This window comes from Monosiga brevicollis, genomic scaffold, assembly GCF_000002865.3.
Source record: "Monosiga brevicollis MX1 MONBRscaffold_35 genomic scaffold, whole genome shotgun sequence".
In the NCBI taxonomy this organism is placed as follows: domain Eukaryota; class Choanoflagellata; order Craspedida; family Salpingoecidae; genus Monosiga; species Monosiga brevicollis.
In genome coordinates, this window is record NW_001865072.1 from 210,655 (window position 1) to 234,145 (window position 23,491).

The 23,491-nt window shown below is 55.6% G+C and overlaps 7 protein-coding genes across 7 annotated transcripts; 4 read left to right on the forward strand and 3 right to left on the reverse strand.

Annotated features, from left to right (window-relative positions):
- Positions 1 to 252: 252 nt before the first annotated feature.
- On the forward strand, positions 253 to 1,861 carry MONBRDRAFT_34382 (uncharacterized protein; the record flags this gene model as incomplete). Its single annotated transcript, XM_001749925.1, has 4 exons — positions 253 to 486; positions 620 to 1,147; positions 1,272 to 1,395; positions 1,527 to 1,861. 4 exons carry the CDS (start codon positions 253 to 255, stop codon positions 1,637 to 1,639), a joined length of 999 nt encoding a protein of 332 aa, XP_001749977.1. The 3' UTR covers positions 1,640 to 1,861.
- A 360-nt stretch (positions 1,862 to 2,221) lies between these two features.
- MONBRDRAFT_12123 (uncharacterized protein) lies at positions 2,222 to 4,635 on the reverse strand (the record flags this gene model as incomplete). Its single annotated transcript, XM_001749976.1, has 5 exons — positions 2,222 to 2,392; positions 2,521 to 3,168; positions 3,325 to 3,618; positions 3,867 to 3,908; positions 4,012 to 4,635. 5 exons carry the CDS (start codon positions 4,633 to 4,635, stop codon positions 2,222 to 2,224), a joined length of 1,779 nt encoding a protein of 592 aa, XP_001750028.1.
- Positions 4,636 to 5,486: 851 nt separating this feature from the next.
- MONBRDRAFT_29508 (uncharacterized protein) lies at positions 5,487 to 6,449 on the forward strand (the record flags this gene model as incomplete). The annotated part of the gene is made up of 3 exons (XM_001749926.1): positions 5,487 to 5,704; positions 5,859 to 6,054; positions 6,240 to 6,449. The coding sequence occupies 3 exons, from the start codon at positions 5,487 to 5,489 to the stop codon at positions 6,447 to 6,449; spliced, it is 624 nt and encodes a 207-aa protein (XP_001749978.1).
- Positions 6,450 to 6,642: 193 nt separating this feature from the next.
- Positions 6,643 to 12,009, forward strand: MONBRDRAFT_29509 (uncharacterized protein; the record flags this gene model as incomplete). Its single annotated transcript, XM_001749927.1, has 17 exons — positions 6,643 to 6,951; positions 7,062 to 7,097; positions 7,311 to 7,403; positions 7,513 to 7,598; positions 7,738 to 7,837; positions 8,035 to 8,268; positions 8,378 to 8,453; positions 8,567 to 8,666; positions 8,767 to 8,878; positions 9,025 to 9,189; positions 9,288 to 9,955; positions 10,027 to 10,091; positions 10,283 to 10,557; positions 10,741 to 11,024; positions 11,064 to 11,181; positions 11,324 to 11,668; positions 11,956 to 12,009. 17 exons carry the CDS (start codon positions 6,643 to 6,645, stop codon positions 12,007 to 12,009), a joined length of 3,120 nt encoding a protein of 1,039 aa, XP_001749979.1.
- A 275-nt stretch (positions 12,010 to 12,284) lies between these two features.
- On the reverse strand, positions 12,285 to 14,160 carry MONBRDRAFT_12126 (uncharacterized protein; the record flags this gene model as incomplete). The annotated part of the gene is made up of 5 exons (XM_001749977.1): positions 12,285 to 12,347; positions 12,523 to 12,646; positions 12,975 to 13,156; positions 13,502 to 13,710; positions 14,025 to 14,160. The coding sequence occupies 5 exons, from the start codon at positions 14,158 to 14,160 to the stop codon at positions 12,285 to 12,287; spliced, it is 714 nt and encodes a 237-aa protein (XP_001750029.1).
- Positions 14,161 to 17,258: 3,098 nt separating this feature from the next.
- On the forward strand, positions 17,259 to 19,850 carry MONBRDRAFT_38974 (uncharacterized protein). Its single transcript, XM_001749928.1, has 11 exons — positions 17,259 to 17,439; positions 17,568 to 17,642; positions 17,754 to 17,852; positions 18,027 to 18,113; positions 18,202 to 18,396; positions 18,511 to 18,665; positions 18,746 to 18,811; positions 18,892 to 18,953; positions 19,074 to 19,201; positions 19,336 to 19,503; positions 19,599 to 19,850. Exons 1-11 carry the CDS (start codon positions 17,380 to 17,382, stop codon positions 19,782 to 19,784), a joined length of 1,281 nt encoding a protein of 426 aa, XP_001749980.1. The 5' UTR covers positions 17,259 to 17,379; the 3' UTR covers positions 19,785 to 19,850.
- A 338-nt stretch (positions 19,851 to 20,188) lies between these two features.
- MONBRDRAFT_29512 (uncharacterized protein) lies at positions 20,189 to 23,160 on the reverse strand (the record flags this gene model as incomplete). Its single annotated transcript, XM_001749978.1, has 13 exons — positions 20,189 to 20,344; positions 20,440 to 20,555; positions 20,662 to 20,989; positions 21,071 to 21,178; positions 21,255 to 21,426; positions 21,507 to 21,595; positions 21,716 to 21,966; positions 22,126 to 22,204; positions 22,280 to 22,441; positions 22,604 to 22,639; positions 22,722 to 22,881; positions 22,907 to 22,984; positions 23,057 to 23,160. The coding sequence occupies 13 exons, from the start codon at positions 23,158 to 23,160 to the stop codon at positions 20,189 to 20,191; spliced, it is 1,839 nt and encodes a 612-aa protein (XP_001750030.1).
- Between the last annotated feature and the right edge of the window lie 331 nt (positions 23,161 to 23,491).

The following is a 23,491-nucleotide window of genomic DNA, read 5'->3' on the forward strand; positions in this document are numbered from 1 at the left end:
CAAGATGGCAGAGGCCCAGACCACCGCCACGCCGACCACGGCTGAGAGCAGCGCAGCCGTCCCGCCGACGGCAGCAGCAGCGCCCGAAGCGCCAAGTGCCTCGGCAACCCCGCACCAGGCCCCCTGCATCATTTGCATTGGTAGGGTCTGCCACCTTGACACTGCTTTGCCTCACTCTGCAACTAGAATTGAAACCAGCTGGGCGTGTGCGTGCAGGCTGACCATCAGCGCTGGGTTGCATGGTGCCTAGGCATGGCTGGCTCTGGCAAGACGTCCTTTGTGCAACGCATTCATGCGCACCTGCACCAGAAGGAGCGACCCACGTACCTCGTCAACCTCGACCCAGCCGTCTACCAGGTTCCTTTCGATCCCAACATTGATATCCGTGACACTGTCAACTACAAAGAGGTGATGAAGCAGTATGGTCTTGGGCCCAACGGCGGCATTGTGACCAGCCTCAACCTGTTTGCCACAAAGTTTGATCAGGTGAGCCAGCTACCGCCCTGCCTCGAGGCTCTGCCTAGCTAGCCCTGGGTGTACTACTCCGAAGCTCTGCTAGGCCCTTGCTGACCTGACTGCTGCTCACTGTCTCATGTGTCGCGCGGCGGACCAACAAAAGGTGATGGCGTTGTTGGAGCAACGCTCTCAAACACACGACTACATGATTATGGACACGCCAGGCCAAATTGAGGTCTTCACCTGGTCTGCCTCGGGCCAAATCATCACCGAGACCTTGGCCTCAACCTTTCCCACCGTTGTCGCCTACGTCGTGGATACAGCACGATGCGTCAGCCCCGTCACGTTCATGTCCAACATGCTCTACGCCTGCAGCATCTGCTACAAGACCCGCCTTCCCTTTGTCCTGGTGTTCAACAAGAGTGATCTCGTCGACGCCCAATTTGCCTTGGACTGGCTCAAGGACTACGAGTCTTTCAACGAAGCCATCGCCTCAGAAACCACATACATTGCCACCCTGGCTCGCTCCATGGGTCTTGTCCTCGAAGAGTTTTACACCCAACTCCGCGCCGTCGCTGTGTCCGCCTTTACTGGGGCTGGCATGGACGACTTTTTTGAAGCCGTTGATGCCGCTGTGGTCGAGTACAATGAGGAATACAAGACCATGCTGCAAACACTGCGTCAAAAGCGGGTGCGACCTTCATCGGCCCCTGCTCGCCGGGCCCTGGCCTGGCGGACCACCTCTCCCGTCATTGACACCCCAGCATCATCTCACCACCATTACGCCCCCCCCCCCCTTCCTTTTCTTGCAACAGGTTGAAGCTGAAACAAGTGAGCGTCAAGCTCAGCTGCGCCGCCTCGCCGAGGACATGCAATCTGGTGGCCACACCATCCTCAACGCCCGGCCTCCGTTGGATCCCTCTGAAGATTCCCGCCTCGGTTTGTATCGAGGTTTAGATACGCGCTCCGTGTCGGGATGTTCATCCAACACCCGTTGTATCTCTTGCCGCCCCCGCTTCGCCTCATTTGGCCCCGCTTTTCTTCGTGCCTGGCTGTGGGCCTTTGTATAGAGGAGGAATCGGGCCGCATCATGGCCTCGTTCCTGCGCTCTCAGCAGTTGCCCCATGACGATTTGGACGACGACGAGGAGGACGACGACGATCGTCACCACCGCCACAGATAAGAGCCGAAGTACCGATGTCTTGCGTGGTTGTCATCACCAGCGGCACCACAGGTGCTTTTTGAGGGAATGGTGATGTAAAACAATGTTGGAGCAAGGGCCTGCGGCCCGCAAATAGACAGTGAATTGCGCCTCGGTACCTGCCGTCCAGGGCTGCACTGCGGCACAAAAGTCTGCCTTTTGGCCACACTGACTCGCCACTAGCACCAATTGACGTAGTGTGTCTTTTTTTCAGAGCATCATCCCGACTCTTATCATGCACCATGTCACGTCAACTCAAGACCCTAGATTGACTTTTAGTGTACATGTAACATGAACCCGACAGACAGCCAACCCACGTATGACACAGGCGGCTTACATGCTGGCTATGTGCTGCCAAAGCTTTCCCTCTAGCTCCAACGGGCGGACAACCATGCAGATCAAACACAATCCAGGGAAATCCAGTCGGACACGAGGATGACGGCCGTATCGGAGCAGACCAGTAGACATGAACAGAAATTAATCGCCTGTTGACTACCCAATCTAGCCCGCTCGAAGTGAGAAGGGCCGGGAATGAGAAATCACGCCAAGATGCGGCGGTTGCTTCTAAACCAAGACACCATCGGTAGCCAGGCTGCTCGGCGTGGTCAAGGGGGACTTGCGACGCCCGCTCCGACGCACGTGGGAAAGAATGTTGCCACGGTAGCTCTTGGGCACACCATGCTCATGTAGGACCTCGTCCAGGCGCGACGAATCATTCATGGCGGCGTGCGAGCTCTGTGGTAAGCAACAAGTGCAAGTGAATTTGCGTGAAGCAGGGAACGACTGCGGACTCTCCCGGTGCTTTGCACTGAAACGCGCCCTGATTGACCTTCCAAACTAAAAAAAAAAAAAGGCTAACGTACGCGAAAAGATGACGTGGCCGAGACGCGGTCGGGTGTTCGGTCACTCAAAAGCATCGACTGTTTTTGTTGCAGAAGCGAGGTCTGCGACCCCATGGAGAACATCTGCTCGGAAAAAGCCGAGCGCACTGACGCACGACGAAGGCCAAAGGGCTCCGTGGTCAATAGGGCTGCCTTGGCCGCGTCCGATCCATGCGCTGAAAAAGAGAAGCGTGGTCCAGATGTGGGAGATGTTGGTGAAACAAGGTCATCCTCCAAGCTAGATTCAAGCACGCGCTGGTTTTGCTCTGCCTCGCTTGCAGACTGCCCCTCGCCGAGTGCCTCCTTGGCACCTTCCGGCTCGCTTGTTTTCTCCTGGGCCTTTGTGGACTGGCGAGCAGGCGCTGCGGCTCGTAGCACGGAAAGCTCGTCGTTGGCACGACGCAGCTCGCGCGTCAGAGCCTCCACCTGTTGGTCGCGCTCATCACAAATACTTTGCAGCTTGGCCGTCAGGGACTTTTCAGCGGCCAATGCACGCCCCAGCTCGGTCTGCCCAGTGCGCGCGTGGCGCATGCTACGATTTTCGTGACGCAAAGATACAATCTCTGCCTGCAACCGTGCACGCGACATGAGCAGCAGCTGCTGAATTTCACGATCAAGCAGCTCATTGATCTAGCCAGGAAAGGTGGTTGAAAAATGAATCGTCCCATCAAGAATTCAAAGTGAGCAAAGCATTCGTTGGAAGGGCTGGCTAACGTGGGCAAGAAGACCATGGACGCGCAGAAAAGAGACCAACGAACGACAAGGCAAAGACGCGCGTGGACGCACCTGGAGCGGAGTGGCACCCACTGCCCAGGCCCGGGCCAGGCGGTGGGTGACTGCTGCCACCTGACTCGGCTCGATGCGAGTTCGTGCCCGTCCTTCAGTGATGGGAATCGTGTCCTCGTAGGCCTGCTTCTCGATCTGGAAAGTGCTAAGCGTGGCCGCGCGAAAACTGCCTGTCTGGCTAGAAGGTAAACCGCTCATGCTTGTCCCCACGCGTAGCGGGGAAGTTGTATGCACGGGTGAGGAAGCAGCCACCGCCGCTGCCGCCGCCATGTCCAACCGTCCAGACGGCCGACGCTGCGCAACGACCGGGTGGTGCGCGTGAGGGCTGAGACAACATGATGGCGTGGGTGGGCCTGAAGCAAGTAGCCTACCGAGGCGGGAAGAACCATAAGCAAGGTCTCGATGTCTTGCTCCAACAGCTGTTGCACCTGCAGTGCCACGGAACACACACACACACACACACGAGTGGGCCGTGAGTTTGCGTCTGCAGGGGAGCGTGTGGTTCAAGCCGCTGGCGAGGGCGAGTGTCACAGGCCACATACCTCCTCACCGTGCCGCTCAATGTCACTTTCGTCAATGTTGTTCTGAAGCGCAAGTGAGAAGGGTCAAGTTTGGCGACCCAGCGTGAGCAACTGAGCAGAACACATTGACAGCTCGCAGGAAAGACACCCAGCCACATGGTCGCACCTGGTGCAATTTGGACATGATGTCGTCAATGACACGGCGCTGCGTTGAATCAAGGTCTTCTGGACGAAAGTGCCGCGAGACCACGCCCAGTTTTTGGAGCCAGTGAAGCCCGCGACTGGTGGAGAGGGTAACATCGGTTGTATCCCACTCAAAGGCCGCAGCTGCCCAGTCCCCCAGGCCCAGGTCATCCGAGTTGTTGGAGAGCGACGGCAAGAAGCCATCGGCCATGGCTTGGTCCTGAATATCCACATCATCGGCGAAATGGATGTGGCGGGACGAGCCTTTATTGGAAGTACCTTTGCGGGTGGCCTTGCTTAGCTGCCGCACCTGGGGCGGCAGCTGTGATGGCTGCTCGTGGTGCTGCACTTGATGCTGGTGTTGTTGTTGCTCGCGGGAGGTGCCAGCCATGCGCGGTGCGCGACGCAGGGTAAACAAGCCACGGCGCTTGTGTGGCTGCCTGCGCATTAGCAGATACAGCACGGGTGGTGTTGAGCGGGGACAAACAAGAAAGCAAGACATCTGCCATTTGAACGAAGGAACAAACACATACGAGGAGGAGATGGTGGGCCCGCTGGAGGTGGAGCCAGCGGCCGCAGCCGCGGCTCGCTTTTCCTTACGGCCCATGCTTTTCTGAAACAGTTCGGCTTGGGCGCGCCGTCGCCTGCAAAGCAGACGAGCGAGTGGAGTTGGACTAGGGCAAGCAAAACGAGTGGGGAGGCAGGATGAAAGCCCAGTTGGAGATGCAGACCCGAGAGAAGTGGCAGGGGCCCAGACGCGGCGAATGGGTGGGACGTGTGGCTCACGCCCGGCCAGATGCGTAAGCTGACGCACAAAAGTTGCCAGGACCCTCAGGGAAAGAGATCGAGATGATGGTCGAGAGTCGGGTGTTGTAGGGGCGCATGAAAAGGGCCAATGCAGAAGCGCATCACCACAAGAGCAAGGGCAGTTCCTGTTTGTAGCTCGTGCTGAATTCCCCCTACATCCGCAGTTCATCGTGCCAACCGGACGACCAATTCTCGGCGGACACTCTCTAATTTGCATGCAAGCAAGCTGACTTGGTCAGGTCAAGCTGTTCGGTTTTGCTGTTGTGAAGAGGTGTTTGCTTGGCTACTCTGAGTTTCCGCGTATTTTTCGGATGTTTTTTGCTGATTTAAGGAGGATCAACGCGATCTTTAAAGTTATTGTAGAACTCTGACATTTTATATAACAATCACTGCCTTTGCTTCCATCAACTTGTTGCAGCTAATTTGGAGGTTGTTGTGGTACTGCTGCTGTGGGCGGGAGCGATTGGTGTCGACAGCGTGCAGACGGCGACGCGTGGCCGGCCCATGGCCGAGATATTATATCAGGTGGCAGAGGCTGGCTCGGGCGCAATGGCGATGGTCTTCGACACCGCTGCTGCAATCGTGCCGTTTGCCCTCGCGTGTGTCTAGAGGAGAAGCTCTTTTCCCGGACCGCCTTGGCCATTGGGCAACATGCGGCTGTGGGACAACCGGACCCGGGTGGCACCCAATGGCGGGGCCACCAGCGATGTGGTGCAAGGCGAAGCCACGTCAGGGCAGGTGCCCCAGCGCACCCTGCAACGGCCGCTCGAGGATCTTGTGGATGACCCTCTCAACAAACTGCACGTCTCCCAGACCCCTGTGCACATTGCGCTCGCCTACAACTACGTTCTCGATGCCATGGATGGGCGGTACGTGCGTTCGGCAACCACGACGTGGTACAATGGCTGCAGCCGCTATGCGGCAGCTGTTGTTTCGCAGCACCTCTTCCCTGATGCCCCGACGCTTAAAGCAATCATGATGCCGGTTTGCCATGCTTGGATGGTGCTCGCGCCTTTTCCTCAGGTTGGCCAACGGGCGCGGCAACCTCTACTTTGCGAACCAAGCCAAGCAGCTGTGCTTTTTGCTACACAGCCATGAGATGTGGACGCACATGATTTATTTGGTGGCTTTTGTCCATGCTTTCCTCGCGTTCTGGGAACCCCCCACCTGGGGTCATGCATCTGCCGTCTGCTATGCGCTCGAGTTTCTCTGTCTGGCGGTAGGTGGTCAACTTTCGCTGTGATGCTCTCTCAGCACCTGTTTGTTGCCCCTTTGCCTCTCCTGTCCAACTTGACCACATCCGTACTTGCCAGCCGCTCCAGCCTACCATTCCCCACATGCAAATGGGCCCATGCTTGACAAACACTCTCATGCCATTGTACAAAACATCCTCTTGCTCTGCAGGTTTACAGTATCGATATTTATCTCAAGATGGTGTATATGGGAGCGCGCGTCTACGTCTCCAAAAAATGGCATCGGTCTGTTTGCTACCCTCCCCCTCAAACCACTGTCGAAAACGGCACAGTGACATGCTTTTATGAAAGCGTTTACACCTCTCCTCCCTCTACGGCACCCCTCTCTCTATCCTACTGGTTAATTGCCTGCCCCATGTAACCCGTTGCTGCACCCGCATGACCCGATGCCTCACTTCCATAGTGTTCAAATTACACTGGTCACCCTGTTCATACTCGACTGGCTCATAGCCGTGGCCGGCGCTGGCTTTCCACGATGGTCTCGATGCTTACGGCCAGCCATTTTAATTTGTCGTCATCGAGACATTCGACGTATCTTTTCCATCGTCACGGCCATGCTTCCGCGCTTGGGGCGACTCTTTCTTCTGCTTCTTGGGTTCATCCTCGTCTTTGCCGTCCTGGGCGTGACTCTCTTTGCGGCTGACTACCAAGACCTCGACGAAGACAATCCCGAGGAGGATGTGCTTGAAGGCGCTTTTGACAACGTGCTCGTGGCGAGCCTTCGCATGTTCGTCCTGTTCACCACCGAGAACTTTCCCATGATTACGCTGCCCGCCTGGAAAGACTCAAAAGCCAGCTTCGTCTACTTTTTTATCTTTGTCTATGCCGGAGTCGTCTTTTTGACTTCCATCATCTTAGCCCTGGTACGACCTCAATGTACACACCACCTGCGCCGTGCTGCCAGCATGAAGCAACACCCGCGGGTGGCTGACGCCGAGGCCTGCGGTGTGTAATGTGCGTTGTGTCGCCATAGATTGTCAGCTTTTACCTCGAGTATGCCGAAGAACAAGTACGCCAAGAGCGCAAGAAAGAATGGAAGGGTGCGTGCGCCGCCCTCCAACCGTTCCCAGAATGTCGCAAACTGGCCAAGACGCAGCGCAAGCCTTTTAACGCGTGCTAACAAACGCTACCAACCATACTTCCTTTGGGCGATTTGACAGGTCTCATGAAAGCTTTTCAGCTGCTTGACACCCATGGCCGTGGTTGGTTGTCCTTTGCTCAGTTCTCCACCTTTATGAAGGTCCTTCGACCCAAAGCGGAACGCCCAGAAATGCGCTTCTACTTTGAGCTACTTGATCGTGATGGAAATCGAAAGGTCCGACTCTGCCCGAGCTTGTGAACGACTGTCGCCGCCGGGCATGCAAAACTGCGCTCCGCACCTCGCACCTCACGCACACCTGCCCTTCGCCGCTGATCATCACCAGATTGACCCCTTTGACTTTATGGATTTGCGAGAGATTTTACAACTCACCGTCACGAAGCTGGAAGACAACGAGCATCAAACCGACTGGTTTGACCACCACCTTCGCTGGCTACGGCCCGCTGCTGACTGGTGCGACTGACGTCGCGCAAGCCTGGTTGCTTGTCATTTCAAGTCGCTTATGCATGCTTTGTATTTGCTCCGTGCCAACTGTTGCATTGCTGCTCAGGCTAGTCAACCATGAATGGCGCCATTTTGGGCAAATGACCCTCACGCTGAGCAATTCACTGCTGACCTGCATCCTTTGGCGTGGCATGTCACCACACCTTGTAAGCGTCCTCCACGCCGTCCACTTGGGTCTGGCCTCCATCCTTTTCGCTGACGTGCTGTTCGAGGTACAGAAGCCGCCCGTTCCGTTGCTATAACGATGGTGTGCTTGTTATTATTAGTTGTAGGCTTTTTTATTTTATTTTTTTTTTGGCTTTTTTTTTTACATAACTGAGCATCCATTTCGCTCTGGCCACAGATTGTGTCTGAAGGATGGAAAGACTTTACGCGTCGCTTCTACAAGGCCATGGATTTGAGTTGTTGCATTGCAGCTTGGGTCCTCTTGTTAGCGGCCAACCTGCGGGTCCATGAAGCCAATCTCCTGGCCGTTGTGGCAAACGTTTTGCTGTTTCTTCGCCTTACCTGGCTCTCCTCTGACGCTCGCTTTGGTCTCTTGCTACTCTACTGGGTCTCCGGTGTGATCTTTCACTTGGTGAGTGCAAGGCTGTGTGGTCCGTTTTCATAGCATTGAAATGTTTTCCATGGCTCATGAGGGCCTGCATGCCGCTTGTGCACAACTTGTGCGCTTGCCCCACGAGCAGAGCTTGTTGATGATGGTTGTCATGTACTTCTTTGGCGTGATCGGTGTGGAAATCTTTCACGATTACGCCAATACAGGTCCGTTGTCAGCCTGCGCTTGGTACACTTGTGACAAAGTCAACGCCATCGTTGCGCCTGCCTTCTTTTCAACGCTTGAATACGAGGATCCCTCATTCCACCAACTCCTCCAGCTGACCAGGATGACATGTACTATGACGTCTTTGGATGTGAAACGGGCTTCAAAACGCTGGGCTGCGCACTGTTTGCGCTTTTCCAAACCCTAACGGGCAGGTTCGACAGTCTAGGCCGCTGCCTTTCTCCCAGGCCAAGCCGTTGCGGCAACTTGACGCGCTCATCCTATCCATGCTTCTGTGCTTGCTTCTCTCTTCAGTAACTGGCACGATGCCATGAACTCGGTCATTGAGCTCGTGGGCTGGCGGGCCGCAGTCTTCTTCGTGGTCTTTTATGTCTTTGTCAACATGATTCTGATGGATTTGCTTGTGGTATGCTACTTGGCCTGCATCGGCGTCTCATTGCTGTTTTTGTTTTGTTTTTGTTCTTGTGTTTTTGTGTCGCGGGAACCGCTTCTTACGTGTTGCTTGCCAATTCCTGGGTTGGCTCTTTGGGGCATCTGCATTTCTCCCTGTAGGCCGTCACGATTGAAATGTTCATTGGCTTCCGCAGCCGCTATCAGGGGCTGACTGTGGATGATCTGCACAAGGCGTTTGTGGTCATTCCTGATGCCCCGCCACCACCGCCAGTTGACGAACCGGGCATGAATGGTGACATGCTTTCGCGCGCCGTCTCTAGCGCTGTACGTTTCCTCAGACCCGCCAAGACTGTGCGACGGGCTACCCGCCTTTGTTGCCAACAAGCCCCTAACTTTTGCGCCGCTTTACCTGTGTGCCACAGGCTGACACGCCAGAAACCATGGGGAATCTTTCCAAAGAGGCGCAGGAGCTGATTCAGCGTGCCAGCAAGCAGGTGGAGGCACATTACGCGGAAAGCCACCGCCGCCTATCGCATGTTTCGCGCGGGTCGCGCCGTTTCTCAACCAAAAGCCGCGTGAGCATTCAGAGCCGCAGCAACGGCAGCAACATAACAAGTGAAGAGCTGCCTGATGAACCTTCCATTGCATGGAGAACCGATGCCGACCCTTCGACAACAAGAGGGGCACAAGTCGGTGAGGTGGAGGAAACTATGCCCAGCACGTCAGAACCAGGGCCCTCACCCCTGACCCCACGAGCCCTGCCAGTCCCATCTGGCTCAGCAGTGCGCCGTAATCGCAAGCCTAGTGAGAACGACGTGCTGCCCGCGCGCAACGACAGCCCTAATTTGAGGGAGCCCATTGTCAACAACAGCCCGGTTCCAGGTCACCCAACCACACGGCGCCCCCAGCGTTCGACCTCCTTTTCTCTTGTTTTGCAGCAGGATCGGCGCCGGAGTAGTTTTTCCGGCACGGGACAACTGGCGGAGACTTTGCGCCGCGCACGGCACTCAGCTCAGGCAGAGTTGGAGCACATACCCGCCTCCACTGCATCCACTCTGTCGAAGCGAGAAACACGTCGCACTCCCGATGGGTAAGCCTATGTCGACGCACGTGCCCAGCGCATGCCTGCATCACTCTCACTGCACGACTTGACACCTGCAGTGGCCAAATCGAGATTATGGCATGCAAGGACACGGGCATTATTCGACGAGAGCTGGCCCAACGCGGTTCTGATGGACTTTTGCATCGCTCAGGGCTGTTGGGGCGTGACCTTGCCGAAGTTACCCGACAGGCCACTGTGCACTTTGACCATTCAGACATTGAGATTTACGAAGAGTCAGACGCTGATGTTGACGAAGATGACAATGACGTGGTGGTGTATCGCATTCATCGTCGTCGTGGTCCGTGGCGGCGAGAGCTTGGCGGGCACGAAGATGGTTCGTCTTCCGTTTTCTGGCCGTGTTGCGCGCCAAATTGGTTTGGATGAAACTGAGCGTCATCAACTCATGCTCGCTTCTTCCCTCTCTCTCCATCTCTCTCTCTCTCTCTCTCTCTCTCTCTCTCTCTCTCTCTCTCTCTCTGCGCACTTGTCTTTTTAACGCAGCCTTGACGGTCATGGACACTAACGATGTGGCCAAGCTGCAGAAGCTGGCCCACTTTGATCTCGTTGGAATGCACAAGCTGAAAGCTACGGTAGGTTTGCTTGCTGCATCAGACAAAGCCAAGTAGCCGTGATAGGCTATCGACATGTGGCCGGCGTTCTTTTGTGCCTCCCATACCAAAGCTTGACTCCCACTATGGGGCACTTTGTGTTGCCGCACTGCGTTTTCACCTTTTTGCCACCCATAAACCGTTGGCACGCGCTGTCTCCCATAGCTACGTCATGATTACAATCGCGAACATGCCCTTCAACGCCTCTTCCAGCCAAGTCGGCAGGAGCAAGAGTCTGCACGCGCGCTGAGCAAGATCTCTCCCATCCTGAACTGGTGGATGATTTCGCAGCTTATACGCGAGCATGAGGCAGCAGATGAGGGAGACGGCACATCGACCCTGAACCGAAGCACGGCCAAGAGCCCAACACAAGAGACCGATTTGGACGAGGTTGCGCGAGATAGTCAACCGAGCTCCCTTCACAGCAATTCCAATCGCCCACGTCTGCGGTCTGTTTTTCTCATTCTTATCTTATCTTGCTCAATCAGTGGTTGCAAAAAGTGCCTACGCTCATCCAACCCCTTGCACGTTCACAGAGACAACACTTCAACCATGACGCTGCACATGATGCGAGAGAATGTGCGAGTACGCGGCCCCGAGCATGCGGTAAGACCTCTCGCCGTGGCACTGCTCAGTCACTTTTCTGTTATGTTTGATGCTTGGGCTTTGCCAAAGCAGATAGCTTGACGTACACATGTGCGCGGGCATGCTGACGCCGCATTGCTTGCTCGGTCCTGATTTGTGCCAGGAGGAAATTGTGACCGTCGGCGGTGGAGGTGGCATGGTAGAGGTGGCGACAACGGAGCGGCCCGACGTGATTGACGAGCACGTGGGCCCGATGCGTCGGATTCCCGTTCAGATGAGCTCACCACTGCACATGGAGCTGTTGACCGAGTCATCGGACGAAGCGCCTGAATCTGATCTTGAGAGATCAAGTGAGCATTTGACACGCCGAATCACACGCAAGCGTACCGTGAATAAACACGGCTTGCGACCCCCTGGACGCGCCCTATCCCGCTCGCTGAGCGAGCGAAGGCGAATTCTACTCAAAGCTGCGGCACACCATCACATGCACCATGCAATGCCGAAAGAAGTGGGACGTCGACCCGCATCAGCGGCGAGTGGGCGCCCGGGTACTTTATTGCACCCCCTCGAGCGGCGCCGCTCCCGTTCGGCAGACCTGGTGCCATCTGCCTCGCTCCCCCTTCCGCGAGGCCGAGGGAGTGGATCATCAGGAAAAAAACATGGTACTATGTGACGAGTTGCCGACTTGCACAGGACCGTGTGCTTCTCTCGACTCCTGCCGTTCTTCCCGTGTGAGATACTCTTCTTGCGTCCCAGTGTGCCCTGTGTGTGTCACTCCTATGCCGAATATGATAGATGCCGAGTCGCGACTTGCGCTGCGCGCTCTTTGACTTTTTTTACCGACAATAGCCCGGCGCGGCAGATCAGCTTTGGAAACGTGGCCACAGTGATCTAGAGGATGTTGTGCATAATTATATTAGCCCAAAAAAAAAAACAAATGATGGTGTTGGTGGTCCCGTCGTCGTGGATGGGCCCTCTTGAGGATCAACACGCAACAGTGCGAACGAAAGTACGAGAATTCGGCTTCTCGAGTGTGAAATCCGCAAGGCAGGACAACTCTGAAAATGATTACACAAATGAAAGACACTGTGCCCGATTGTGTTTGTCGTTTTAATGGTGATCGATTACAGAGATGCAAGATGCGAGCAAATGTCACTGACGGCTCGACGACCCGACTGTGCGGCAGCCTGCAAGTCACCCACAAGTGAAAGCGCACACATGAGATTACACATGGCACCGCTCGGGCTCAAGCAAACCAGAACGACGCTTCAAAAGCTGGATGACGAAGCATCATCCAATAATTATAGAAAAAAGAGCAAAAATTATGCGAAAATTATCAAACGGGGACATGGCATCACTGACCTGAATGGTGACGTCTACAATGTCCGAAGTGGCCTCGCCAGCCCAAAAAAGGCGGTCCGCCACAGGGGCAGCCAGAGCTTTGCGATACTGAGCCGAACAGGCATCAAGGGATGGAGACGAGTAGCTGAAGCAGCGGGATGGCTGCATGAGCGCGCACACAAGATTCGGGCCATGCGAAGCGAGACGGCTTCAAGACCGGCAACCAACATACCCGCCCAAAGTGCGAGGATCAGCGCCCCAGTCAAAGGCAATCACGCTTTGAATCCTGTCGTAAAGCGGGGTCTGCAGAATCTCAGCCAGTCGGCGACCAGTGGCACTGCGAAAGCATGGCGTACCAGCATCAACATCGGCAAGTGGATGAGTGTGGAAGTGTGGAAGCCTGCTCCAGGCTTGTGCGGGGTGTGCGGGGTGTGCAGGTCGCAGCCCGCCTGCGCCGCCATCCATGCGCACACCTGAACAAGCGCTGCTGCTCTGGCGTCAAGTCTGACCACGCTGCCTCATCAAAGTCAGCTGGTCGGCAAGCGACGCAAGTGGTTGGACTTTGGGGAGCGCAGTCGCAGCCGGGGGCAGTCGACGCCGGGTCACGGGCACAGACAAAGCCCACGATGATGGTGGCGCCATCGACTGTCTTGAACTGGTGGTAAATATATCAACAACGAAACATACCAAACCAACAAAAGCCAAGTGAGGCACGGGGAGGTGGGTGCCAGAGGTAGCTCTGAGTGCAGCTCAAAGGAAAAGAAAGTGTATGAGCCGTCAAGGTGGGGGCCTTACGTACCGGCAGGCGCCATATCTCTGGTAGACAGCCTTCGGCGCAGGTAATGGTATCAAAGTGGGTATCGATAAGCTCGCTGGGCACTTTGAAGAAAATCTTGCTGGCCGGTAAGAACTGCCATCGCCGCCGAGCAGGCGTGAGGTTGACGAGGGCGAGCGAGTCAGGCGGGTTAGGCATACTCAGCTAATTGGAGCGCAATCATACTTGTAGACGGCAAATGGCTTCCCGCTTGGGCTCGGGCAACGGGGGATCAAACACAATGTGGTTCGCTTTAAGAACGCCGAGAGAGACGGTCACGATGACACGCTGGGCGTGATATGTGCGAGGCTGGTTCTCATCATGACGTGCACCGTTTGCAAGCACCAGAGTGCAGCCCGTGAGGGCATCATATTTGACGCTGGCCACCGGCGCACCTACAGGAAGCAGCATCATGGTATTCAGGATTGTTTGTGTGCAGATGCTGGTGTCGGAGGGCAGTGAACCGGCTCAAGAGATGCACACGAAACGGACCCGTGCGCACAGAGACGTGCGAAAACACGTTCTGGATCACAGCTGAAAGGCCTGGGACAGGAATGTACTCGTCCTCGCCGTGAGACCATTCTAAGCCCGGTCACCAGTGCAAATGAGTGTGGAGAGCCAGTGGGTGCGTGGTGCGTGTGGTGCGTGCGAGGGCAGTAAGATGAGGTCAGGCTGGAATAGCCGATACTATTGCGATGCCACAACAGACCTTGTTCCGCGAGAATGGCTTCGTGCAGACCCATGGCCTCGATGTGCGAGCAGCGGTCATTTGCAAAGAGGCTATCAAGGGCTGCTTGGACGTGTTCCGAGGCCCCCTGGCGCTGTAGATACTCGAGCACAGTCATGTCTGCGCGCACACAGTTTTTTTTTTTTTCGTGGATGAGCGATGAGCATGTACAAAAACCCAGCTTTGTGCCAGGCATAGGAAAGCACCTGGTTTGTCTTGCAGAGTCGAGTCTTCCAGCATGGTGTCTAGTATCTGCAAGCGTTTTTTTCGAGTGTCAAAGCATAGGCACGGTGGTCGCACAGGTTGGGTCGCTGGATGAAGAGGGCGGGGTGCACATGAAAACAAACATCTTTTGCTTCAGCCCATGGCGCAGCAGTGACATCATGATAGGCTTCGAGCTTGGTGCCCACGAGGACACGGTCAGGGTAGTGCAAAGGATTGAGTTGACAATCCTGCTTGGTGTCATGCGGGCCATGAGACCCGATCTGAGCATTGACCAAAGAAGCGGTTGGGTATGGCCAGGGAGGGGGGCAGAAGTGCATACCTGAGATTGTGCAGCGGCATAAAATTCGTGATCACGGCCATGTAAAAATTGCGCACCCAGTTCGAATTGATGCGAGTCATCAAAGCCTGCGGAGGTGGGCAAGCGCATGAGGGTGGGTACAATGATCTCATCTTGGAACTGGTGAATTATTTCGGGCCAGCGAGGCGGACGCAGACAGACCGCTGGCACTGCGCACTCGGCCACCAACAGTCTCGTTGGCTTCCAATACAAGGTAGCTCAGCCCTTGGGCGGCACAGGCAGCACCAGCCGCCAAGCCGGAGACACCAGCCCCCACGATGATCACGTCCAGTGTCTGGGCAGCCTCTTCCTCTCGCGTCATTGTGCCTGGTTCAGAGTCGTCAAGTTCCACCCCCAAGAAACTGCCTCAAACCCGTCGCACAGATTCAGATCGGTAAAATGACACTCAGCCCGCCCACAAACGCAAGCTCGTGGTACAACCAGACCCCCCCCCCCCCCCAACAACCCCCGCCTCGTGTCTATCTTGAGTGAGAGAGAGAGAGAGAGAGAGCCTGACAGCTGATGAAAGCAGTGTGTGTGTGTGTGTGTGTGTGTGTGTGTGTGTGTCAAAAGCAGTTGCGCCATCCGGGTAAATTTTCTGACAAAAAAGTTGCAGTAATGCATAGATTGGTTGGTTAGAGAAAGAGAAACAGCAAAAGAGAGAGATGAGAGAAGCTCGGAACGCATGTTATGGTGAAGTGGGAGGAGGGTGGAAGCGAGGAAGAGAGAGAGAGAGAGAGAGAGAGAGAGAGAGAGAGAGAGAGAGAGAGAGAGAGAGAGAGAGAGAGAGAGAGAGAGAGAGGCGGCGGCGGCGGGTTGTGTTCAATTAGGCAGCGGTTACAAACGAACAATTTTCATGTTCACATGTCAAGTCTGGGTCTTAAGATGGACCTCCAGGGGTCGACGATCCTTGGCATAGTAGTACCAGAGCTCGTCCTGGGAGTATCGGGCCGATTGGCCTTTGGGGATGGCTTCTCTCATGAGTAGCCAGCGCCACCAGCGGGGGACCGTGGTATCGGGCATTGACATGTCAAGTGGTGTTTCGACGACCGGAGCATCAGACCATTGTCCCCCAAAAATAGAGGGCGTAGAGGCGGTGCCAAAGCGTGCGTCTAAATTCAACATCCACGATATCAAGCAGCCCAAGAATGGGTGGCCATCGAAGCAGGGGCGCTAGCAAGGAACGCACCTCGCTCCCGCCGTTCCTGATGATAGCGCTGCACCTCAGAGGGCGGTAGGGGAAGCTCCCGCAGCGCCGTCTGAAGAGCCTGATGCAAATCTTGCTTTTCAGTTGCAGACAGCGGGCTAACACAACCCACGGGCAAGCCAGACGTGAGAGATCTGCGACCTAGGTGCAGTGTTGGTACGAAAGTGGCGTACCATGTGTGTGTGCGGGGCGGACCCACGAGTCCCAATGCATCGGGGGCGGCGTCAAGGACAATGACGGCCCGCAAAGCAAACCACGGGCCCAGGTCCGGGTGTATGCAAAGGTGCGTCGTCTCGTCCAAGTATGCAAGCCCCGCCACATGAGCCAGCCGCTGCATGGCCACGAGCTGACCTATTTTGTTCATGTTACAGTCAATCCTCAAAAAAAAAAAAAAAAAAAAAAAAAAGGTCTCGAAATGCCAGCAAAGTGCAGCATAGACGTACCGGGTTCCGTGCGGTGCGCATAGCGCACGTAGTGTGGGCAAGGTAGATTCTGGCATACCTGCGCCAAGGTCTATCGAGGCAAGACGCCAAACACAACAGCAACGACAGTAGTAACGACAGCAGCAAGCAACGCTCAACCGTATCATCAACATTTGGCAATGGCAGGGTCATAGAATCAAAAGTGCATACGCCATACGTACTCGTTCGACATATGCATTCACGGGATGCTCCGGTACTCGCCCCAAGCGCTGGATGTCACGCTGAAGCGCTGGCCACAATGCGCGCTGACTGCCAACCAGGAGAGCTGCTTGCCCAACTCCCTCAGACAGTGACGCTGGCTGACCCCCAGCCACATAGGGAAGTGACAGCTCCGAACCAACAACCTTATTATAAACAGCCGTATCCAAACGCTGCACCACATCCAACCCCGCCGCAGCCAGACGCTGCTCCAGCTGCACCACCGCCCGCAGCACCACCGAGGTCGTTGCCGCCATCTCAGCCCCCCGGGTCAAAATAATCTGACAATTACAACACCCATACACGGCGCTACCAAAGTTTATACAACCTCAAGTGTGACTTTAATCAGAGTTTCGCTGTACGGGTGGTGCTAAAGGTGTGCGCGCTATGAGAGAACGAGAGAGAGAGAAGTAAAGAGAGAGAGAGAGAGTGTGTGTGTGTGAGAGAGAGAGAGAGAGAGAGACGGCAGCGGCAGTGGTTGATGGTCTGAGGAGACAAGACTTCAGGGGGCAGTGGTTCTTGGCAGGAAGACAGGTCTGCACACCTCTGTGTGTGTGTGTGCGCGTGCGCGTGTGTGTGTGTGTGTGTGCGCGCGGGTGAGGGTGTGTGGTCGAGACTGACTCGGGGGAGAGGGCAGCAGATGCGGGCTGGCCATGTGCTTGTGCGCCCGCTTGTCTGAACAGGGCTGGTGGCAAGCTTGGGGACAAGTGGTCTGGTGGTCTGGTGGTCTGACGGATGTTTGGTTTGCTGTGCTTTTTGTGCTGTGCAGACGCGAGTGTACCGGATCATTGCGAGGCGGTTGGAGCCCCGGCTCAAACTCTTGTTCCCTCTTCTCGGCCCTTCCGGTAGCGCAAACGCGCTCATTCATTCCTAGTTCCCAACAGCAGCATGGCGCTGGCTGGTCTTGCTCGCGGCGTGACCGCGCCTCGCTTGGCACTCTGGTCTCGGGTAAGCACTGGCGCTTACATCCTGCCCTGCAGACCTCGGTTGCAGCTTGCCGATTCTTGAACATGTATGTGTTCTTCGCCAGCCATTGCCCTCAGCCCACTTCTTCTTGCCCTCCCCCTGGTCCTTAGGCGCTGAGCTCCACGACTCCCACTCTTCAGGGCATGTCCAATTTCCCCGGTGCCAACAGCCGCTTTGTGCATGAGGTACAGGTGTTACTTGGTTCCGTTTGCCGCTCGGTCTGCAGCTGTCTTGGCTTTGCTGGCTTCCTCATACCCGTGGCTTGACTCGCGACCCTCCTTCTTTCTTCTCTTCAGCTCAACCTGAAGCGCTCGATCGACAATGAGCCCGAGCCCTGCTACCAGATTATGAACAAGGAGGGTGTCATTGTCACACCGGACGAGTTTCCTTCTGAAGTGCGTTTTGGCCCTCGCTGTAAAAGTCTTCTGCCCCGTGCATACCAATGGCCCCTCGCACCTACCCCTGTTCCAACACCAGTTGATCGCCATTTCTTTAGCGCTCAAACAGCTTCTCCAATTGGTCGTTTTGCTGATCTCTTGTGCTTCCTTCATCTGCTACCCCACTTGCAGATCAGCCAACAGAATATCCTCGATTGGTACAAGCTGATGAACACCACCAACCAGATGGACCAGCTCTTGTACAACGCTCAGCGCCAGGTGCGGCATGACTCTGGTCGGAAAAGCCCCTGCTTGATGATCCACTGCCCGAGTTTGACCAGACCCGCGCGCTCATTTGTGTTTGCAGGGTCGTATCTCGTTCTACATGACCGCCTATGGCGAGGAGGGCACGCATCTGGGCAGCGCTGCTGCTCTCGACCCCGAAGACGTGGTCTACGCCCAATATCGCGAAGTCGGCGTTCTCATGTACCGTGGGTTCTCCTTGAAGAATGTCATGGACCAATGCTACTCCAACTCGGGCGATTTGGGTCGCGGTCGTCAGGTGAGTTTGACAACCTCACGCGCATGGCTTCTCATCTCCTTCCACCATCTCCGACACCCGAGTTGAACATGCGGCTCATGGCTGGCCAACCCCTCTCCAATTCTGTGCTTCAAGATGCCGGTGCATTACGGCAGTGCCGAGCACAATTTCCACACCATTTCCTCGCCCCTGGCAACCCAGCTACCTCAGGCTGCTGGTGCTGCCTACGCACTCAAGACTCGTGGCAAACGCAACTGCGTCATCTGCTATTTTGGAGACGGTTCTGCCAGGTACGCCCCACCCGCAGTTGCAGCCTCACCAATGTGTGTCTCATCATCAAGCCTCACGCTGGTGCTGGCCAACACGATAGCGAGGGTGACTCCTCGGTGGCGCTCAACTTCTCGGCCACGCTTGACTGCCCCGTCATTTACTTTTGGTATGTGTGCCTGGGGAGCCCTTTGGTCTACACTCAATCCTGCAGCCTGTCTCGTCTTCTCACGGGCTTGCCTGACATAGCCGCAACAACGGCTATGCCATTTCCACCCCCACCAAGGATCAGTATCGCGGTGACGGCATCGGTACGACAGTGGTGTCTGTTCAAACACAGTCACCCAGCTTCTCCACGTTTTAGCCACACCATATCACGCTCACACGCGGGTGGTTGTCTGAAATTCCACCATTTGCCTTTGGTGCAACAGTGAGCCGCGCAGCAGGCTTTGGTCTGGATTACATTCGTGTCGATGGCAACGATGTTTTTGCCGTGTACAATGCCGTCAAGATTGCCCGTGAACGCACCATCGCGGAGCAACGCCCCGTCCTCATCGAGGTATGTTGCAATTCAATCCTCCTCGACCCTCAATAGTCATTCACGCGCTTCTCCTTCCATGCCTCGGCATTGGCCCGTCATGCGTCATGGCTCACTTTGATGCATTACTTCCCGCCGATGTGGGGTGCATGCAGGCCATGACCTACCGTATTGGCCACCACAGCACCAGCGATGATTCATCCGCATACCGTGGCATGGATGAAGTGGACACCTTTTCCCAGGACACCCCCATCTCTCGTCTGGAGCGCTACATGACCAACCAAGGCTTTTGGGACGAAGAGAAGGAAGCCGAGCTGCAAAAGGTAAGCTGACCCACTTTGACTCGAATCTTGTGAGGCAGAGTCGCTCCTGTTGTGTGAGCCTGACTTCTCTTGCTGTGATGGGACGGGGTGATTAGACGATTCGCAAGGAGGTTCGCAAGGAATTTGCTGATGCCGAGGCGCGTTTGAAGCCTTCCATGCGTCACATGTTCGAAGACGTGTACGCCGACAAGCCGGCACGCTTGCAGCGCCAGGAGGCTGAGATGCATGAGCATCTTGCCAAGTACCCGGATGACTACCCCACGAACCTCCATGAAGCTTAAATGGAGCATTTCAGCACTTAGCCTCCATCGTTTTCTTTATCGTGCGCGAAATCCAACAGAATCCAGCTCATTTCACGTTGAATGTGGGGTCCCCCATCACACGAAGCACAGGACCACACCATGTGTCGCCTGTCAACTTGTTTTTTTTTTTGTTTGTTTGTTTGTTGCGGTGATATTTTCGTGTTGATTTTGAAGACAAAGAGTCAAGCCCATCGTGCACCAACAGAAAGGCAAGCGAACGTAGACAGGCAGGAAGCAAACACCGATATGCTCCTCATATGTCAAGAAGTAAAACAGGTCTCAAAAACGCTAGCAGGCATTGCCCACCGAGACAGGACATCACAAGCAGACACAATCACTGATTCGATACGTTGACACGCAACAAGCTTTGGGCGACGGCGCAATCACAAGAAGATTTGGCGCTCGTTCAAGCGGTCAATGAGGGGATCCAAAACCTCAGAGGTCAGGAAGAAGAAGCAGAGGCCAAAGAAAATACTGATGGGCAGCGCTGGCAGTGCCTTCTTGAAAATGCTGAGCAACAGTAGCGTGCAGGCCAGACCCTAGCATGACAAAAGCAACCCAGTTTTGCCGGAGAGGCGGGTGAGAGCTGCAACTTGTGGTTTGATGCCAAGTGTGGGTGTCTGTCATGACATACGATAAGAATGGCCACATAGCAGGCCAGAATCGTGGTCCACTCGTGGGCCGTAGCTGCCTTGCCGACCAGGACGCTGTAAAAAATAAAGTCACCCAATCCCAGCTTGACTCCCGAGTCTAAGGTGCGGAGCCGGGAAACAGAGCGTCAAGTCGGGAAGACAGATCACGTGTAACACATGGTGGCAAGAGCGATGGAAGCGCATGCACTGGAGACTCGACTGACCGTCTTCATCGTCGGGCTGAAAGCTCGGTTGCGAGGCAGGTGCAGCTTGGTTGGTGGAGCGAGTTTCGCCGCGCGGGGCCGCGAATGTGCTAATGTCTCGTGCACCATCATCGGCCTCGCTATCGGCGCGGCTGCCTTGACGAGCTCGCGGTTGGCTGCTCATGCTGGTCATTTCTGTGCCGCGGGTGGAGGCACCACCGTCAGCCACTCTGGGCTGGCTCTCGATGGTGGCCGAGTTGGAGCTGGAATCGCCCACATCTGCCATTGTCACGGTCCACATCATGGTACTGGAGTAGATGAGCGAGGGGAAAAGGGGCTGGTTCCGCTCCTGTGCTCGCAAACGTCAGAAACGATGAGCAGGCAAGCTACACACGACAAGTTTCGAGCGGCCTCGGAGCTGGGCGCTTACCTGGGCCACCTCGACGAGACACTTGAGTGGACCGCAGGGGGAGAGCACGGCAAAGAGATCATAAATGGCGATGGCTGCCAACAGCACCCATGTCGTCCAGTCGGGAAGCTAAAACAGAGGAGGGGCATCAGAAAAGCCGGCGGCGCGCTGAAGGCGGGTTGAAGGGGCGCGAGGCGGGCCTCACGTTCTTGATGAGCACCAGCGCCATGAGAGCCGAGACGATCACCAAGTAGACCTGCTGCACGGCTAGCGGAGAGCGCCAAAAGATGGCTATAAAGCCAACCGTGCCAAAGTTCCATATGATAAAGGCCATGGTGATCCAATCGATGCTGGCGTTGTGAGCAATCAGCACTTGTCTATGGTGCATGGGCAAAGAGAGACGGTCAGCGCTCGAATACGGATGATGAAGCTAGACGGGGTTCTTTTGGCGCCACACCGGCGGGTGCACATGACGCACTCAATGTATTGGTAGCTGAAAAAGTACAGGAGGAGCAAGGCCGAGAGGGCTAGCCAACCATAGATGATCTGGGCATTGGCGAGACAAGCACGCAAGAGGAGTCAGGAAAGGTTTGCCGGTCTCGGGATCGTGCATCATCGAGGCAAGGCGGTAGGCTGGAGGTCCACAAGGGTGAAGGGGGGATGCACCTTGTAGTATTCGTAAATGTAGAGCATGACAAGGATAAAGGTCATCACGATGACGATACCGACGACAATGAGGGCGTTGAGGACGGCGCCACCAAAGCGCTCGCCACTGCTTTCACCGGCACCACCGTTGCTTTCAAAGGGCGTGTATGCAAACTGGGTATCATTCTGGCTGAAATAGGTGATTGAACGGATGGTGGCAATGACCACGATCATGCACGCAGATACGGGCTTGATCAGGGCCAACACGGATTCTATGTTACCGAGCCGATTTGTGTCGCAGGGTGAGGCAAGACAGAGATGGTAGTGGCTGTGCAGCTCAGCGCGATATTGATGATGATGGACATCCCCCGGTCCATGTTCGTGGAAAGCAGTAGAAAGAAGGAGGTGGGGGGCAAGGCACTGGGGCTTACCGGCATCATATTTGAGGTCTAGCTCAAGCTCTCGTCGCGCCGCCTCTTCCTGGCGAGCGCGAATGCGAGCCTCACGTTCCTAAGGCGGCGGGTGGAACCAAGTTATGGCAGGGTGCGCACGCGGGTGCCTGATCAAGTGTTTTGAGGTACGCACTTCAGCAGTGTAGTTGACCGAGTTCTCACGGCCTGCACTCAAAAGTCGCTCGTGAACGTTGGCGTCCAGGGGACGTGTGGCGCGGCGTCCGTCATCCTGAGTTGTGCGGCGGTCGTGCTCAATCAGCGGATCGCCCGAGTTTGTGGAGGCCACCTCGGGGGCCTGCTCCAGCACACAGCAGAGCACCGTGGCAAAACAAGACCACCATCATCAGCCTTCTATCTGCCCCTCTCCCCTCCCCCGCCCCCAGCGCGCGCGGTACCAGACCAACAAGGACCAGGCAAGAGCAACGCATTCCTTTCTCATCTTTGAACAACAACGTACCTCGGATCCGTCACCAGCCATGATCGACCGGTCCCGCTATCAAACCAACGCCACAGCCACAGCCAAGAACCACCACAGATCCATGATGAGGCCAACACCGATTCACACACCCATCAACACGGAGCAAAGCGGACTCAGAGTGAGAGAGAGAGAGAGAGAGAGAGAGAGAGAGAGAGGCCAGCCAGCGCTGCCGTTTCTCTCTCTCTCTCTCTCTCTCTCTTTGTGTGTGAAGAATTCTTTTGTTTTCATTCCGAATCATCGTGTTTACAACACCTGTTCTAAAAAAACTGTGATATTGCGGACAAGAAACAGAGAGAGGAGAGAGAGAGAGAGAGGAGAGAGATGAATTGGTTTGAGAAGAGAGAAGTAAAGAGCAAAGTACTACAAAGGAAAAGCACAACTACCACATGTAACAACAAAAGGAACAAACACCACTGACAAACAACAACCAACGAGAGTAGTAGAAGAGAGAGAGAGAGAGAATGAATTGAGAGAGAGAGAGAGAGAGAGAGAGAGGAAAGCGAGAGAGAGAGAGAGAGACAGTTCATCATCATCATCTCTCCCTCTCTCTCTCTCTCTCTCGCTCTCTCTCGCTCTCTCTCGCTCTCTCCCGCTCTCTCTCTGTGCGTTCTGGTCTGGCTGAGCTCGGTGTCGGCTGTGTTGGCGTGTCGTCGGTGTCGCACTCTGGAGTTTGCGTCGTCTGGGGGGTTGCGGCTGTGGTTTGATCGGCTCTTGGGTGGTGCCTGGTGGTCTTGGGCGCGTCTGTGGGTTGCCTAGTGTGTGCTGGGACTCGTTGGGTCTGATCCAGGTCGTCACCTGTCCTTGTCGGTTTCTCAGCTGTCGGTGATGGCTGCCTGTCTCAGCTCTCCCGATTTGGTCACGGCTCGC